This window comes from Panthera tigris, chromosome C1 (assembly GCF_018350195.1).
Source record: "Panthera tigris isolate Pti1 chromosome C1, P.tigris_Pti1_mat1.1, whole genome shotgun sequence".
Lineage (NCBI taxonomy): Eukaryota > Metazoa > Chordata > Mammalia > Carnivora > Felidae > Panthera > Panthera tigris.
In genome coordinates this window covers 80,315,101-80,333,589 of record NC_056667.1, presented here as the reverse complement: position 1 = coordinate 80,333,589, position 18,489 = coordinate 80,315,101, and the positions used below count along the sequence as shown (strand labels likewise).

At 41.2% G+C, this 18,489-nt stretch overlaps 1 protein-coding gene across 14 annotated transcripts in view; it reads right to left on the bottom strand.

Moving 5' to 3' along the window:
* Nucleotides 1–18,489, bottom strand: part of RWDD3 (RWD domain containing 3) — a 104,080-nt gene that overhangs the window by 75,356 nt on the left and 10,235 nt on the right. For 8 of the 14 annotated variants that reach the window (XR_006221713.1, XR_006221715.1, XR_006221714.1 and 5 more), the window contains exon 1: nt 2,196–2,307. Coding sequence is in view for 10 of the 14 variants with exons in the window: in XM_042997948.1 (XP_042853882.1) it covers nt 2,196–2,280 (85 nt within the window). In the remaining 4 variants the exon portion in view is untranslated. Of the gene's footprint in view, nt 1–1,815; nt 1,899–2,195; nt 2,308–13,705; nt 13,991–14,863; nt 16,626–18,489 lie in introns of those variants that run through there. The other 6 variants (XM_042997946.1, XM_042997947.1, XM_042997944.1 and 3 more) reach the window with 6 other exon arrangements.

The following is an 18,489-nucleotide window of genomic DNA, read 5'->3' as shown; positions in this document are numbered from 1 at the left end:
AGGAGTGTGAGGGTTTACATAATTCGTACCCGTAAGAGAACAGTTATACCTGATGCCTCTTACTGTAAGCTTACTATAACCTTTGTAAAGAGGCCATGTGCTTAACTTCCCTGAAATTCCCAGCACAAATTAGGCCAACTTAACTGATTCCAGTGATTCAGCCTCTTCAATCTCAAGGCCTTTTAGTTGACCCTCGGGTTGACAGCCTAACCCTTCCTGGGCTACCTCATACAGGAAGTACAATCCCACCCACAATGTCCCATGATGTTCTCCTGATTCCAGTGGCAACAAGAAGCAGCATATTTGCAGGGAGACCAGAAAGGAAGTGATGGTGTTAAGAATATTCTGGTATCAAGCTTATATCCTCCAACCCAAGCTAACAGTGACTATGAGAATGGCAGCCAGCAGCCCACTGTATGTTTATTGTGGTCTGTTAAAGAAGTCCTTACCTTACCCTGAATTCCCAGTTGTGAACATCAAACATCCCTATTCGAGTCACTGAATTGTTCTATTCTCCAACGAACCTTTCAGCAACAAAATGTCCTAAGTTGTTACACTGAATTCTTTTATAATTCAATTACTTATTGATGCCAGAACGCTGAATTAAATTAATTAGGAGGCATGGCTTGAAAGTCATGCTCAATTTAACAGCAGATAAAGGGTCCACAGTGTTCTCACTATTAAGAAACTGCTTTCTTTCTATGCTGACTTTTTTGGTTTTTTTTCTGACCTGTTGGCAGCGTCTTACGCTCAGCCCCACTACTATTTCATCCTCTTGGAGGTGTGATGGGAAACCATATGTTCATTTTTCCAGGCTATTCCCAGCTGAGTCATAATGAAGGAACTTAGGAAAACTGATGATCTCTCAAATAGCCTGCCTCAGACAGAAGTAATTACCAATAAAAAGAGACATGGAGACAGTAAGATGATGAGAAATTATGAATGCTATCCAATAAGAAATGGGATGACAAGAAAACACTACAGGTAAATTCCTTCATATGGATTATAAAGCTCCATTATCCGAATTGCTTCACAGTGTCTGGAACAGCAGTGGTCACACGAACACAGGTGATGCAAGGAAGAATAAACGAAAAGGCCCAGCTCTGGCTTCCTGTGTGAAGAGGCCACCAGACGATACCAGGAAACCTTAGTCCTAGATGGCTTTCTCACAACACCCAGACCATTTTTAGACTACCTACTTAAAGGTCAACCAAGTTATGGCCACAAAGGCAATTTTAATAGTTGCTGAAACATAACAGAAGGCTGAATCCCATGCCAAAAAATGTACATAATGTATTTAAAATCTAAATGAAAACTGAAAATTATCTGCATCACTGCACTTTTTCATAATCTGCAGTTTTGATTTTTACTTAACAGAAGTCACAGACAGGGACAGAATTAGCTTTAACTATCATCAACAAATAGCCAAAAGAACCTTTCTAGACTGTAAGCTCCTAGAGGGCACGGGCGGTGTCTTTGAAACCTTGTCAGTGTTTACAGGGAATCAGCACACGTGAGCTGATGGTTCGAGTCCCCAAGAGCAACAGACAGCCACCTTTCGGTGGACTAGAAAAAAGCAAAAAAGCAATCAACTTGGAAACATGACCGAGAAAACGTTTGGATAGAGCACTGGGCGAATTCAAAAATTCATTTCACATTTACTGACTACCGTATGCCTGGCACTGTCCTGGGGCCGTGGAGTTTTGTGATTACGTAACACACAGGGTGCCTGCCATCCCGTAAGCTGGGACAATGAATGCCCAGATGGAGTTAAAACCATGGCGAATGACCTGAAGGAAATAATGCAGAGCTTACAAAGCACAAAATGCAATTTGCGGCGGCCGGGTTTAAGCAGAAGGTGGCAGGGTAGGCCTCTTTCCAAGGTGAGATCTAAAGTCGATACAGGCGGCCGGGGAAGCGCGGGGGAGCGCGCTCCGGGAGCAGGGCCCGGCGCTCGGCCGATGCCAGTGGGGCGGGGCGGGCCGGCGAGCGCTTCGCGCCACTGTTCACGTCGGAGGCGGGGGAGGGGGGGGGGGCTCCTCACTCTCCCGCCAGCTCCCACACATCTCCGGTCCCGAGGCGGGTCGTTCCGTCCTTCAACTAGCCGGATCCCCCAGAGCGGGCCCCGGGGCAGGGAGCCCAGTCGCGGTGGTGGGGAGGAAGGGCGCCCGGCCCCTCCGGCGCGGGGTAGTCACCTGAGTGGCTCAGCACTTCCCACTCGCCGGGCCCGCAGAAAATCGCGGCCAGGGCCGAGAGCTCTTCCCGCGCCGACTCCACCATGGCCACCCCGCCGCCGCTGCCGCCGCCGCCGCCCCTCCCCTTCCGCCGCCGCCGTCCCTCCCTCCATGGGCCCCGAGCGGTGCGGCTGGGCAGCCACTGGGGGGCGCCCCGCGCCTCTCCCGCGCGCTGGACCGCGAGGGGACGGCGGCGGTAGGAGTCCTGCCCACAAGCTCCTGCTGGTTGACTCGGGACGCGAGGCTCGGTCGTTCTGGGGGTACTTTTCCCGGAGGCCTGCGGCAATCGTGCAGCTCACCCGTTGCTTTCCTGACAGAGGGAGGAGGCCTCCCGGCAAAGCCCAAGATCCCCTAAATTTAGCCCAGGCTAAAGCTTTGAACGCCCACCATTCCCTCCCAGACTTGGCCTTAGGCTGCCTGGGTAGAGAACAGTCTGGGCGAAAGGAACTTTGGCGATTAGGGAGATAAAAACAAGCAGGAAAGTGACCAGCGGGGAGGTGAGCCCTCGTCCGGCTCAGAATTGAAGTAGGTGTTGGGGACATGAGAGGTAACAGAGCAGGTGAGACTCTGTCCGATGAAGCTTGCAGTGACCCTGGCAGCGTGGGACTCCCGGAAAAGGCCCCGGGGCAGTAACAACCCCAGATGCTGAGCTGTAACTGGCGCTGGGACTCTGGACCAGGGCTGGATTCCTGGGACCTCTTTCTCTCAACCCGGCAAAAGCAGAGGGCTGGACCTGCCGGTCCCGCCATTCTACGGATGTTACTGGGGTGGTCCTGGATAGGCCTCTTAACTCTTCACCTTCCCCATTTGTCTCCTGCCTTTACAGAGGATAGCCCAGACTCCTTGGTCTTTGGGGTACAATCAAGTGTGTAAATGTAGCAATCGCTGGCTTTTCAGTATTATTCATTTTGTGATATTCGATGCTTACAAAACATGTGACTCTTAAAGCTTAATAATGTAATGATCATCCTTGAATCCAGCACCTCAGTTTAAGAATTTGAGCAATACCAGTAGGGTTTTAGAATTATCAATCTTTGTTCCAGTTTTGATTTAGTGAACAAGAAGATTACGGTGATCCTCTGTGATAGTTCTATCAGTCAGCATGTTTGGTTTGTCCTTTTGTTTTTCCAAATAACAATTTAAAATTTTGCAATGCCAAGAAGTAGCTGGTCTAGCTCTTGGAAGTTCCACAATTTTTGTTTGTATCAGAAACAACATTTTGTAAGATAAATCAGAGAATTTAGATGGCTACACAGTGACTCCTGTCACTGACCTACAGATGTCACAACAAAAGGGACTGGTTTTAAGATTCTGAATCCATGTTACCATCCTCAACATCATTACCACTGTTGCTAAAGAGGGATTTTAAAAAGGAAAGATGCTGACTTCCAAAAACAGAAAGGAAATCTAACCAGATAGACTGCGGGAGAAATGCATTTCACAGGATGCTCTGCCATGGGATTTCCGTGACCCCAAGTAATTAAGAGCACTGCCATGCACATAGTTGGAAAGTTTATTTAAACTCACAATTATCTCTGAGGTGGCCAATTTGTTTAATAATAATTTTTTAAATTTCTTTGAGTTATTTCCAAAATATCAGCAGTGCAGTAGGTTCATAACTAGTTTCTAAGGAGTTTGGTGAACAAAAGAATAAATTGTTAATTTAACATATCACTAAGTTATTTAATTTTAAAGTCTAATGTCAGTATTAAAATACAAATATTAGTTATTTGACTTATTAAAAGTGGTCTATAAAAAAATCAAATAGTTCATATCTTTTTTTTTAATTTCCCAAATTCAACGTAAGTGATATGAGTGAAGTAATGTGAACAGCAAGACTCCGGTTGTCAGAAATATTAGGAGACAATCAGGAAGGCTGCTGTCAGCTAGGATTCCATGAAATTTATGTAAGAGTACATCAATCTATTCAAAATTTTCTTGTCAATAGGTTTCTTCTTTGCTCTTCCTTTCTCTGTTGATTTCTTAACCTGCTTTTCATCCTCCATTTAGCATGTTTAAATAAAAAAGAAGTCGATGTGAATGTCTTTTAAATTGACACTATCCTAAGGCCCTGAAATCCCATGAATAAGTTTCTACTCTCTGACATTTGGAAATAATCATCACAGAGAAAGTATAATGTCAGCTTGATATTTCTCACACTATGAAAATATCAGCTACATGTCAAATATCTAAAGCCTACCTTAATGTAATAAATTTTCTTGTATTCACAGGCTACTGAAAATTCTAAATATTTAAATGTGGAATGAATGTCTAGACATGTGGATGAATGTCTAGTTAGATCACTGTCTCTTTCTCTGCCTCTCTCTCTGCCACTTCCTCTCCCTCAAACAGTGTATGGGTGGCTAGAATATTATTTATACATACAACTTTTCTAAATAGTTGTTTTCCTAAGACCATAAGGAGGAAAAGTTTTCAATCTTTCATCTCCAGTTAAAACCACTAGCCCAGGAGATAGTTCCTTTAACTTCTCTTGGAAAACACTTCTATTCACTTTATCGTGAGTAGTGTGTAGATCTAAATACTCACTCTGTATCTGAAATTTTAAGTCAAACCCCACTTGGGCATAGAAGTGGAACACACAATTTTAAGAGTATTAGGAGAGGGGCGCCTGGGCGGTTCAGTCAGTTGAGCGTCCAACTTCGGCCCAAGTCACGATCTTGTGGTTTGTGAGTTTGAGCTTTGCATCCGTCCCTCTGCTGTCCTTGTGGAATCTGCCTTGGATCCTGTCTCCCTCTCTCTCTGCCTCTCCCCACCTCTCAAAAATAAACATTAAAAAAAAAAAGAGTATTAGGAAAGGTTGGTTAAACGTTAGTATCATGTCAAAAAAGCTAAATACTGAAGTAATGAGACGTGGTAAGGAAAATGATCATAACTATAAGACAAGTAAAAATGCTTTTAAGAACCACCAAGAGGATTGTACACTTGAAACTAATATAACACTGTTAAGTTAACTAACTGGAATTAAAATAAAAACTTAAAAAGAGAGAGAGAGAGAAAGAACCACTTAAAGAACAAAAGAGGCATTAAATGCCAACATGCTAAATGAACCTGAACTTCAGTTAAGTTGTGCTACTGGTTTTGTCTAAAGAATTTCTGTATTTTTCTGTATTTACTTATTTCACAAAAAGTTCTTGGGCACACCTGGACTGTTGACTGGTCTGGCCCTAAGAGCTGAGTGTTTTGAAATATAGAGATGAAAGCAACGAACCTTGTTCTCAAAGACTTCAGTCTTCGGTTAGCTGGGTAAACACAATGAGCAACAATTACAGGTTCTTTCACCACATTTCCATATTGGTGCGAAGTTTAGTATCAATAGGTGAAAGCAATGGGTGTACCTCCCACAAGTTCCCAGAGGAGGAATATGTTTGTAACGCTTGGGAACACTGTAGGTTTCCAAAAGCACACAGAGTCAGTTGTGTTGATTGGCCATAGCTCTTTTCGTTCTGTTACAGTGTGAAAGTCAACAACTTTATTTTCCACCAAGATAACAAAATAAGAGCAAATAAAATCCATGAGAATTTGACAGTGACTCTTATACCATTTTGTGGCAAGATCTGGCTCTACCAGGTCCAGATAATCTGTACTTACTCCAAAAGATTGGTTACACTCTGCCTATGAAAAACACGCTTGATTCTTATGCATGAGTGATAGCAAAACAGTTCCAGCTTGCTTTGTGGGAAAACATCCACATGGCCCAGGTCCACAATGCCTTATCAATTTATAAAAACAAGTCTTCAGTACCATTAGGGTTTTAGAGTTTGTATAGTTAAAATAACATCCAATACTTAACTTTGGCAATTACTGTAACTGGATTCCTCTTATTAATTATATTTTCTCACATTGTACTACCAATGTAGCCAGTTTTTATTATGAGGAAAAGGGGGGGGTAGTTTGGAGACTATGTGACTTTTTAAAAATCCTTCCTTTCAGACTCATAAAGGGACTATAAATGAGGAAACTCTGCCATTTTGGCAAAATAGATTCTCTGTGGTTGAAAATTGAAAGAGGGAGGTAGATCAAAGAACCACATCTATGGGAAAATTAGACCTGGATTTCCTTTTTTTTTTAAAGTGGGGGACCTATAGGCAAAAGATGTATTAGATACAGAGAGAGGGAGGGGACAAGGGAATGAGGGAGAAAAAGAGGAGTGGGGGAGGAGCAAAGAGCTGGGAAATAGGAACACTTCAGAAGATGATACAAAAAGGATGATTTTTTATGAAGTAAAGAAGAACATGAGTTAAAATTTGGCTTTATTTCTAAAAGAAGAATATTGCTTCATCTGCTTTTTAAGCTACAGAGAGACCTGAAAACTTCATTTGGAAATAATATGCGGTCTGAGATTTGCTTCAAAATAATGTAGGAAGATGGGGAGAAGCTAGAGTGTGGATGTGGATGAGTTGACCATAGATTAATAATTGGTGAGGCAGAGTTTTGGTGCAGAAGGATTCGGTATTTTATTCTGTCTACTCTTGTGTATTTTATATTCTCTACAATAACAGTTAATTTTTAAAATGTATTCAATAGAAAATATGTCAGATATTTGAGTTTTGCATACTGCTCATAAGGAAAAAAAGAACAGAAAAAAAAGGGAGGAAATAGGAGGGAAGGGAAAAGAAAAGAAGATAACAGGTTCTAAAGTTCATACGTGTGTTCACATACATGTGTTCAACAAATGTATGGCTTAGGATTCATTCCTAAGAAAAAGCATAAAACCTGAAACTTCAGTGCCCTTATCAAGAGACAAGTGGTTTTGTCTTAAAGGTTCAAGAGGAGGGAGGCAGGCAGCGCTGGGGTACCCCGCAGCGTAGGGACCTACTGTCTTTCCCTTCGGTGGCCCTACCCTGCACAGCTTTGATCCCCCGTGCATGCCGTGCTGTGCTGCAGGGCGGCCATCGGAACTCCAACCACCAAGTCTATATCTGGGCAGGAGAATAGGATTCTGTCCAATCTATTTGACTGGAATCTAGTTCCATGACCACTCCCAGCTAAAAGAGAGGTTGGAAAATGTCATTTTTACTGAGAGGCCATGTATCAGGCGAAAAGTAGAGGAAGAAATGAACCATTATTATTATTATTATTCCTTTCTTATTATGGAGAAAGGGAAAATATTGGGAGGCAGCTGGCAGTCCCCACCACATCAAGTGGAGTTTTAGTCAAGAGATTAAGTCGTCACACACATAATTTACCCTTTTTCCATCCCTTGACCGCGACCACCCCTCACTGTCTGTCTCATTGTCTCGTTTTATTTTTCCCATAACATTTACCATTATATGAAATCAACTTGTTTATTTGTTTACATGTGTCTCGTGGTTGCTCCACAGAAAACAGGATCGGTGCCCCACCAGCACCACCAAAGTGGTTCAGATGTACAAAGTGATGAGGACACACATGCACCAGGAGGGTCTGAAAGGGTTTATTGTTCACATGCTGAGGCTTTCTGGGAAGAGCAGGGCAATTCAAAATGGCCTAACTGAAGGCAGGGACAAATGGCTCTGCTGTTCACTGTGGTTAGGGGGTGGGTCCGGGGTTAGAATTCTCCTGTGCCTCCCTGGGGTTTCTGTGGCCTGAACAAGGGAGGGAGTGCCCAGACTTTCTTACCCACTTGTCTGGAGGTGGAACAGAAGAGAAAAGGGAGGGCTGGGGCTTGAAAGCTGTCAGCAGCCAGACATCAAAAACAGAGTCCGACCCGCTGATTGTCTGTCTCCATGAGAATTTTGATTTCCAGGAAGCTCGGGGCCTTATCAGTCTTGTTCACCTCTGTACCCTCCATGCCTAAAAGAGTGCCTAGCAAATTAGGAATTCAGTGAGTATTCGTGATACAAATAAGCTCACTGCAAAGTGTATAAACTCTTTATACAATTTCTTATTCAACAGAGTTATGGAACACCTACTATATGCTAGTGACTTTAGGAGCTCTCAGGCATTCCCTGACTGAATAAGACACAGTCACTGTCCTCCAGAAGCTCCAAATCCAGTTTGGGAGAGGCACCAACCTTTCCTGGAACCAGGCGATAAGCGTCCTGCCAGGTGAACTGAGAGCTTTCAGAGAAGGCCGAGGAGTCCTGGTTTGGCCATTATGTTAGACATTCTCCAACATAGGCTACAAGGAGGAAAGTTGGAGTACAAAATGGCTGGAAGATAAAACTTTACTTTCATTCAGTAAGCATTTATTGAGCTCATTACGACGTGCCTAGTATTATGCCAGGTCCCACGGAGTTGGTTTTTGACACAGACCTCTCAGAAGTTGTAGTGGAGTACAGGTGATAGGTTTTGAGAGGTAAGTCATTTGGTAATCTGCAGTCTGTTGAAATCATGGGAGTAGGTGAGATTCTCTGCCTGCATCTCAAGAATTTCATAATGACAGTGATGTATTTCCCAGCAATTGGAACAGAGAAGCATTGGTTTGCTAGTGTTTCTAACACAATCTGGATCAAGACAATAGTCCCTTTGTGGTAGGGTTTCTGTATTTCCCTACTGTTTTCACTTTTCTGTTTTGTTCTATTTTCTATGGAGAGACAAACCAAGTCAAGAAAGCAGGAAAAAAAATTCCTTTGTGGCACCTTTATCACTTGGAAGGGACCCTTTTAAGGGTCTCCCTTAGAAATACAAAAACGATCTTAGAATAGGAAGGTTGAGCTGGAATACTTGGTCTATTGTTTCAGATAAAAATCCTGCTATATTTATGTGATTCTCATTGCTGTTTGAAACCTTAATTGGCCAGTAATTTCTTCACTGATAGCTTCTTTAGTTTTAAAAGGAACTTTACACTTTAAGGAGAAGCATAGCCAGGGTTCCCACTATTGGGATCATATTACCAAATACTTTGTCCTGTCTCCTCTCTCTTTCTCATAAGATACTTTCCCACCTCTTTGCCTGGTAAATTCTTACTCATTCTTTACATCTGAATTGCACCTCTCCCTCTGAGTCTGAGTTGAGGGCCCACCACTTATCGTATTTACACACTTGCGAGACTGCATTGTAATTGCTCACGTGTCTGTAACTCCAGTAGAGTATGACTTTCATGAGATGAGTAATAGACACTGTGCTTGTCCTAGCTCTCTGGACAGTGATTGACTCTTTGCTGGGTGGACAACTTATGAGCCCTGACTCTGTCCAAAATTGTCTTCGATTCTGGTCTGGCTATTCCATCTTTGGTTGTATCTCCAACATTGGCACAGTGGCTGGCATTAAAAGGCATGCAATATTTGTGGAATAAACCAAGAATGAGTGAACCCAGAGTTAGAGTGTCAAAGTAAATAGACTGTAGTTCATTTTTTCTTATTACTTCTACTCCAATTCCCACCAGATTTTATTAGCCCTTGAGCATGTAAATACACATCAACGATTAGGCAAGCAGATTATTACCTGTGTCTTTACTGGGATCACATTCAGAGTGATGAGGTAACGGGCAATAAAGAGTGGATTATTCCTACTAATACCCAACAGTTTCATACAGGAAAGTGAACGGGAGAAGTATATTATCACCTTTATAGTAATTCTATGTTTGAGTAATAGTTCCCCACAGTTGACACTTCACTTTATCATATGCAAATAAAAAATAAATTTTAAAGTAATTATCACAGCTAATATACAATATAAAGCTTTGAGACTGCTGGGCTGTCTGGAATTCATAGGGTAGGTAAAACTATATAGTGTTTATGTCCTGAACTGAAATGGGACACTACATGGTGCCTGATCCAGCCTGGCTAAAAATATATCATATTTCCACCTGTGTGTGTGACTAGGGTATGTATTTTATTTACTACTCAGTTAATATTAATCATTTAAAAAATAACAAAGTCACCTGAAGACAGGCTAGTTGTATATAACAACATAGATGTAGTAATTAAAATTAAGTTACTAAACTGAGATTTTTTACCCTATAACTCATGATCGCTTAAGTTTTTCTTTTCTTTTCTTTTCTTTTCTTTTCTTTTCTTTTCTTTTCTTTCTTTCTTTCTTTCTTTCTTTTCTTTTCTTTTCTTTTCTTTTCTTTTCTTTTCTTTTCTTTTTTCTTTTCTTTTTCAACAATATTTTGTTGACCATGATTTAAGTTAAAAGACCATGTTATGTTGAAGGGGACCAGAGCTAATGACTGGGGAGGGGCCCAGGGAACTTTTTTGTCATGATAGAAATGTTCTCTTTTTTTTTCTTTTTCTTTTTTAAGTTTATTTATTTATTTTGAGAGAGACAGACACAGCACAAGTGGAGGAGGGGCAGAGAGAGGAAGAGAGAGAGAATCCCAAGCAGCGCAGCACCCAATGTGGGGCTCAAATCCACAAAGCTGCAAGATCATGACCCGAGCTGAAACCAAGAGGATACCCAACCGACCGAGCCACCCAGGTGCCCCAGAAATGTTCTATTTCTTGATTGGGGTGCTGGTTACATGAGTTTATGCCTTTTAACTGTACCTTTTTAGACCTATGCATTTTATTTTATATATAGTATATCTCAGTTTAAAAAAAAAAAAGAGTACTGGGGGAAGAAGACAGGTTAATAAGTTCATAATACTTTTTTAAGACTCTTTTTTTTTCCTGAATTTGAGCTGAGTATGCCCTCAACTTGAAAACCGAACGAAGTTGTTCTTTTAAAAATCTTTAAGCCTTGCTGCTGCTTGATCTTTATAAGAACAAATCATGACAAGAAAAAGCTGCAGGTTTCGAGTGTCTTCTATGGCACCAGCTTGTCTCCATGAGTAGGATGCTAATAGAACTGAAGAAAACCACTCCTGCACTTAGGGCAAGTTGTTTTTAGCCTAAAATTCAGCCTATCATTCCCTGTTGGTGTACAAAAAAGAAAATGTGATTGATAAAAGTACCCTTCATTTTATATGGACTAAAGAGGAATTATTCAAATATTTTTTAATGTGCTGAGCAAGCTCACTATTTCAAATAATTTTATAGACATTTTTTTCTAAGTGAGGGACCTGTAATGACATGGGCTATCTACCATTTGTACCTCAATTCTTAGATGCACATATTTTTCACATTTTAACAACTCTGAAGATGAGAATTTTAATACCACTGATGGCACTTTGCATTGGCTATTGGCCAAGCAGCCGACATCGATATGGCTTGCACATGCATTAATTTGGATGTTTTCCTTGATCCCACGATTTCTGACGAGATCATGAAAGCAGCAGTCTCAGAACTTGCAGAATGGCAGGATGGTATTAGCAATTTGGGAAAAACTCTAGAACACTAGTGTTAGTGGAAGTGACTTCTTTAAAAGAAATGCATCTCACTGATGCTCTTGATGGAATAAAGGATGATACATGTGGAAAAACACAAGCATGGATGCCTCTGACTTGATATGTTGATTCACAGTCATCAGACACAGAATGTGAAGGAGTTTCAGGAATATTTTAACCGGTTTTTTGCTTATAGTTTCCTTTTTATGTATGCACAATAGTGGTATTTGATAATGTGTCTAAATAGGTCTAAAAAAGCTTTCTCAAGAAGTATAAAGAAAAATTCTAAGTGATTAGAACGTGAGCTGTAGTATAGTTGGCGGCATATCTTATTTTTTAATGGTGCATAAAATAATGGCTTATCTTACAAGTGATGGCATCTTAGATGCCATTAAAGCTGATCTTTGCAACTTTTGTATGTTAGCTTTTCAGCCAGGGAGAGATGAAAGAGCAGGCAGGAAAGAATATTAAATCTATAACAATAATACTATTTATTGAGTAGCTACTATAGGCCAGTGTTACGCTAAGTGCCTTATGTATATCAATACATGTAATTCTCCCCAAAAAGTCTGAGAGAGAGTTATTGCTGAACTGACTTCTGTCTGTTCAGAGCCATTAAATAGGTAAATTTGCAAAGCTGAATTTGAACTTAGTTTTGATTGACCCCCAAAGCTCTCGATCTTTGTATAGTAACTTCTTCGCCTACCTCTCCCCCATAACAGCACTCTAACTAGTCATTTTTTAAAAGTAATCTCTACACCCAGGGGCACCTGGGTGGTTCAGTCGGTTGAGCGTCCGACTTCAGCTCAGGTCATGATCTCTCTGTCTGTGAGTTCGAGCCCCGCATTGGGCTTTGTGCTGACAGCTCAGAGCCTGGAGCCTGCTTCCGATTCTGTGTCTCCCTCTCTCTCTGCCCCTCTCCCGCTCATGCTCTGTCTGTCTCTCTCTGTCAAAAATAAATAAACATTAAAAAAAATTTTTTTTAATAAAAATAATCTCTACACCCAACATAGGGCTCAAACCTACAACCCTGAGATCAAGAGTCACATGCTCTATCAACTGAGCTGGCCAGGAGCCCCAGCACTCCAACTAGTCTTAAGGGTTAAGTTGCTTCAAGTTTATGCACTCCTTGCTTGCTTGCACTCCTTGGTCTATAGTGGAACTAACTTCCCTTCCTTGAGATTTGCAGACCACTGGCCTTGAGGAGTGAAGGACCAGACTTTGCCAGAAAATAAGGCCTGACTACATTTGTCTGACGACAGCTGTCATGGCTGCCACCAACTCTGTTCAGGGTCAGGTCAACATACAACTCACTGCCTGGACACCTGCTTCTCCTGCCAGTAGTCCCCCTCCCTTTTTCCATGCCTTCCCCCTTTAAAACCCTCTGGCTGGGGTGCTTGGGTGGCTTAGTCAGTTAAGTGCCTCCGACTCCTGATTTCAACTCAGGTCATGATCTCATGGTTCAGTTCATGAGTTCAAGCCCCACGTTGGGCTCTGCACTGACAGTGGGGAGCCTGCTTAGGATATTCTCTCCCCCGCCCCCTGCTCCCTCTCTCCCCTTTCTCAAAAATAAATAAAACTTAAAAAAAAAAGCCTTCTGTCTTCCCCCAGACTGGGAATATTGTCTTGGTAACGTAAGTCCACTATCTTCTCAAGTTGCCAGCTTCCTGAATAAAACAACCTTTCCTTTTCCATCATCACTTCTCTCTCAAGTATTGATTTTGGAACCACAAGCACCCAAACCTGAGTTCAGAACCAGTTCTCTGTTCAGTTTGTAATTGTAGAGTAACACCCCTACTCCACCATCCCCAGAATTTCCAAGTGGAAGCTTAAAGAAAAGAGAGAGAGAGAATGAGAGTCTAGCAGCATTCAGTTCTGTTCAGGCTGTTCTTGAAAACAACTTTATCTTGATTTGGCAATGCAGCTCTTCTTCGATTGTGTGAGATACCCCAGAATCCTAACATCCTTAACACCCTTTCTTTGGCTTAGCGGGTTCTTTTTGGGATTGTATCCCCTGCAACAGAAATCACACTACTGTAACAATTCACAGTTTTAATACATTTATACATTTTACTAATGATAATAAAATATTCCTTCTAACACACCTTCAACCCAAAGTCTGAGCCTTACTGACTTACTTGAGCCCGCATAGGAATGTTTCTGTTACAGCCCAAGCCCGCAGAGGCACCTGATTCTTATTGGACTTAAACTAGAGTAGTGCTCCCTTATCTGCAGTTTTGCTTCCCGCAGTTTCACTTACCTGGGTCAACCGCTGTGGACAAGCGATGATCCTCCTTCTGACGAATCATCAGGAGGTCAGTAGTCACCCCATCACCCGTCTAGGTCACTCATCTCACCGCATGTCCTCATGCAGGCATCTGGTCATCTCACATCATCAAAGGAAGGGTGAGTCCCACACAGCAAGGTATTTTGAGGGAGAGAGACCACATTCACATAACTTTTATTACAGTTATAGCATTATAATTGTTCTAGCATTATTGGCTTGTTAAATTTTTTTAATGTTTATTTATTTTTGAGAGAGAGAGAGAGAGAGTGTGTGAGAGAGAGAGAGAGAGAGAGAGAGAGCTGGGGAGGGGCAGAGAGAGAGGGAGACACAGAATCCAAAGCAGGCTCCAGGCTCTGAGCTGTGATCACAGAGCCTGACTCAGGGCTCAAACTCAAGCACCGTGAGATCATGACTTGAGCTGAAGTCAAAAGCTTAACTGACTGAGCCACTCAGGTGCCCCATATCATTATTGCTTTTAATCTCTTCTTGTACCTAATTTATAAATTAATTTTTTAAATTTTATTCTTTATTTTTAAAATTTACATCCAAATTAGTTAGCATATAGTGCAACAATGATTTCAGGAGTGGATTCCTTAATGCCCCTTACCCATTTAGCCCATCCCCCCTCCCACAACCCCTCCAGTAACCCTCAGTTTATTCTCCATATTTATGAGTCTCTTCTGTTTTGTCCCCCTCCCTGTTTTTATATTATTTTTGTTTCCTTTCCCTTATGTTCATCTGTTCTGTCTCTTAAAGTCCTCATATGAGTGAAGTCATATGATTTTTGTCTTTCTCTGACTAATTTCACTTGGCATAATACCCTCCAGTTCCATCCACATAGTCGCAAATGGCAAGATTTCATTCTTTTTGATTGCCAAGTAATACTCCATTATATATACATATACAACATCTTCTTTATCCATTAATCCATCGATGGACCTTTGGGGTCTTTCCATACTTTGGCTATTATTGGTAGTGCTGCTATAAACATAGGGGTGCATGTGTCCCTTCGAAACAGCACACCCATGGATAAATGCCTAGTAGTGCAATTGCTGGGCCTAAATTAAATTTTATCATAGAAACGCCTGTGTGGGAAAAAACATGGTATATACAGGGTTCAGTGTTACCCACGTTTTCAGGTGTCTGCCGGCAGATAATGGGGGACCTCTGTATGCCTTAATCAGCACAGCGAGGGGTGGAGGAGGGAGCAGGGAAATCCAGCTCAAAGAACACAGGACCCCAAAAGGGCTCAGTTTCTCTCAGAGTAGCATTCTGTTTCACCACAAGCTCCTTAACTCTGAGAACTCAATTTCCCCAACTGTAAAAAGATGCAAATTAGAAGATGATTTCTAAGAACTTCTCTGGTTTTTAAAATTCTTGGCTCCTGCACCAATTAAAGACATCCAGATATTGCATGAGTCACACTATCTGTAAGTAAATCGAGTGGCTTTCATGGCCAGTTCCACCCCCAATTTCTTTGATAATATGTATTTTTTTTAGTAGAATTCAGATTCAATATTTCAAGTGATATGCTTAACAAGATTAAACTAAGACAGTTATGCTCAGTGGTAAGAATTTTTTTAACTATAACATATTAATGGATGATATCGAAGAATAAAATGATGTTAAAAACCTTATCTCCAGGAACTATCTGAAGATACTTTTTTTTACCATAAGACTCGTGACTCATGGAAGGGAAACCGCCAAGTTCTGGAATGGTGCACTGATTTCTCATTCTTACCCCAGAAGAGTGGCATACATCCTTGAAACGGAAGTCAGATCTTTAACGTTAGGCAATAAGAAGGAGGCTGAGTTGTCCTTGCTTTTCCATATGCACTATTGATTTCAAATTTTAATACCAAAACAGAGTAGATAATTACTTTTTTCCCCAAAATGATGACCTTTAAAAATATATATTAGTAAATGATTTACAATTATTAAAATGTGTGTATTCAATCTTAGGTAACCGATACAGTTTTACAAATAAAAAACTGAATGCTTTAGCCAAAATGTTGACTTGGAAAAACAAAACATGGAATGTGATTGGACAATTCTGATATTATTAAGTATTTCTTCCAAAAGCACTAGGAAATTTTTTACAACAGAAGTGGAATTGATTCAATAAACTGCCTTCAATTTACAATGTATTTGAGGAGAAACCCCTGTGATGTCTTGTAATCACCTGGCGCAGCTATTTCCTAACTCAGTATTAAATATGGCTTGGAATTTTTCATGGCTTTCTATGATATCTAACTTGCTTATACTCGGGAAATTATTCAGGGACTGGTTTCCCTCCTGTGTTCATTGCTTGGGGTAACATTTTAACAAAAGGAAATGAAGGAAAAGAACAAAACTATCTTTACTGAATACTCATTATGTCCACTGCCCGCAATGTTCACACCAACAGACAGAACCTCAGGTGTGCGTACAGGCATGTGTGTCGACCTGTCTGTGCTTACACTGGGAAGGGCTTCCCAGCATGCCTTGCTGATTTAGGCAAAGCAAGAATACCTTCTGCAAGAGCAAGGTTTCCCTTTCAAAATCCATCACGGTGAACCAATCCCTGGCTCCACACCTCCGGATCCCCGGGAATCAAGGCATCTTAATTATTTACATGTAGTGAGGGCAGGCCCATATGACACCGCTAGTTCCAACAGTACATAAATTAATGGCTGTGAGGGCCAGCAGGAAGCTGACTCTGCGTGTCTCGCCAGTAGCTGACAGCAGAGATGTTCAACATACTTAACACTAATGCAGCCTGGGCCGTGACCAATCTAACGAACGTGAGGCATAAATATATATAAATATAGGTCACAAATACATCTTGAAATATATTATCTTCAGTCATCTGTGGAATTTAAGAAACAAAACAAATGAGAAAAGGGAAAAAGAGAGAGAGAAGCAAACCAAGAAACAGACTAACTATAGAGAGCAAACTGAGGGTTACCAGAGGGGATGTGGGTTGGGGCATGGGTGAAATAGGTGATGGGCATTAAGGAGTGTGCTTCTCTTAATGAGCACTGAGTGTTGTATGCAAGTGTTGAATCACCATATTGTATACCTGAAACGAATATTACACTGTATATTAACTTACTGGAATTTATTGTTTTTTAATTTTTTTTTGGAATGTTTACTTATTTTTGAAAGAGAGAGAGAGAGAGAGTGTGAGTAGAGGAGGGGTAGAGGTGCCCCTAACTAACTGGAATTTAAATAAAAAATTAAATATATATATATATTTCATATATATGTGTGTATGTGTGTATATATATATATATATATATATACAGAGAGAGAGAGACAGAAACTTAATCCTCAAAAATTTTGTTATGTAGGGATTATTCTTTTTCTAACTTATAGGTGAGGAAATGGAGGTTTGCTTACAGAAGCAGTGGGTCACAACTAGTAAGTGGTAGAGTCTAGATAAAGTACGGCTGCTTACTGTACCAGTTTTACTCTGTAGTTTCTCTTTCATTATCAATGCTAATTATCAGGACATGAAACTCAGTAACTTGAATTTTTTAAACAGTCTTATGTATGCAGACACTAGAAAAATTTTTTAAAAATTTTTTTTTAACGTTTATTTATTTTTGAGACAGAGAGAGAGAGACGGAGCATGAACGGGGGAGGGGCAGAGAGAGAGGGAGACACAGAATCTGAAACAGGCTCCAGGCTCTGAGCTGTCAGCACAGAGCCCGACGCGGGGCTCAAACTCACTGACCGTGAGATCGTGACCTGAGCCGAAGTCGGACGCTTAACCGACTGGGCCACCCAGGTGCCCCGAAACTAGAAAATTTTAAATGACAGAAGTGTTGATAACAGTATTTCAACTTCATGTTATTCAAATCACTCAGTTTTAAGTCAGTCCCATTAAATGACTTTTTCTTGGTCTGTGGAAATGTTAACGGCTAGCAGAAATATGTGAGTAAAACGCTTTCAGTATTATTTTCGTGAGGCTCTTCTTCAAAGCTCTCAATTTCTGCTATGTCAGTATGTTAATCTGTATTAAAAAATATGAATCAAACAGCTAACTTCCTGGATGAACTTTGTCCTGCGAGTTTAATCTCAGTAAGCAAGGCAAGAAGTCATTGAGTCTTTCACAGGGGGACTAAGAATTGACTTATCTGGGAGAGAAGAGACAAAGTTCTTATTCAGAAAAACTCCCAATAATTTATGTAAATACTCCACCCTCAAGCAAGTGGAACCTGGCCCCTGACTCCTTAAGAGGGGGCTTTGCATAGTGACTTCCATCCAAAAAGGACAGTATGGAAGGGGAGGGAGGGAAGTAACTTTACAGTGGAGAAATTTGACAAATATTACCTTGGCCAGGTGATCAAGCTTAACATCATTAGTGATGAGTCATGTCGATGGTATGTACCTTTGATATGATGTGATTAAAATGACATTCTGAGGTCTTCCTCTCAGAGACCCATAACCCCAGTCTAATTAGGAGAAAAGCACCAGACAAAACCCAGTCAAGGGACATTCCACAAAAAATACCTGGGCAGTACTCCTCAAAACTGTCAAGGTCATGGAGTGCCTGGCTAGCTCAGTCGGTAGAACATGAGACTCTGGATCTCAGGGGCATAAATTCAAGCCTCACATTGGGCGTGGAGCCTAGTTTAAAAAAAAAAAAAAAAAAAACCACCTGTCAAGGTCATCTAAAACTAGGAAACTCTGAGACATTGTCATAGCCAAGAGGAGCCCACAGGGATATGATGACTAAATGTTATGTATCCTGAATGGGATCCTGTAACAAG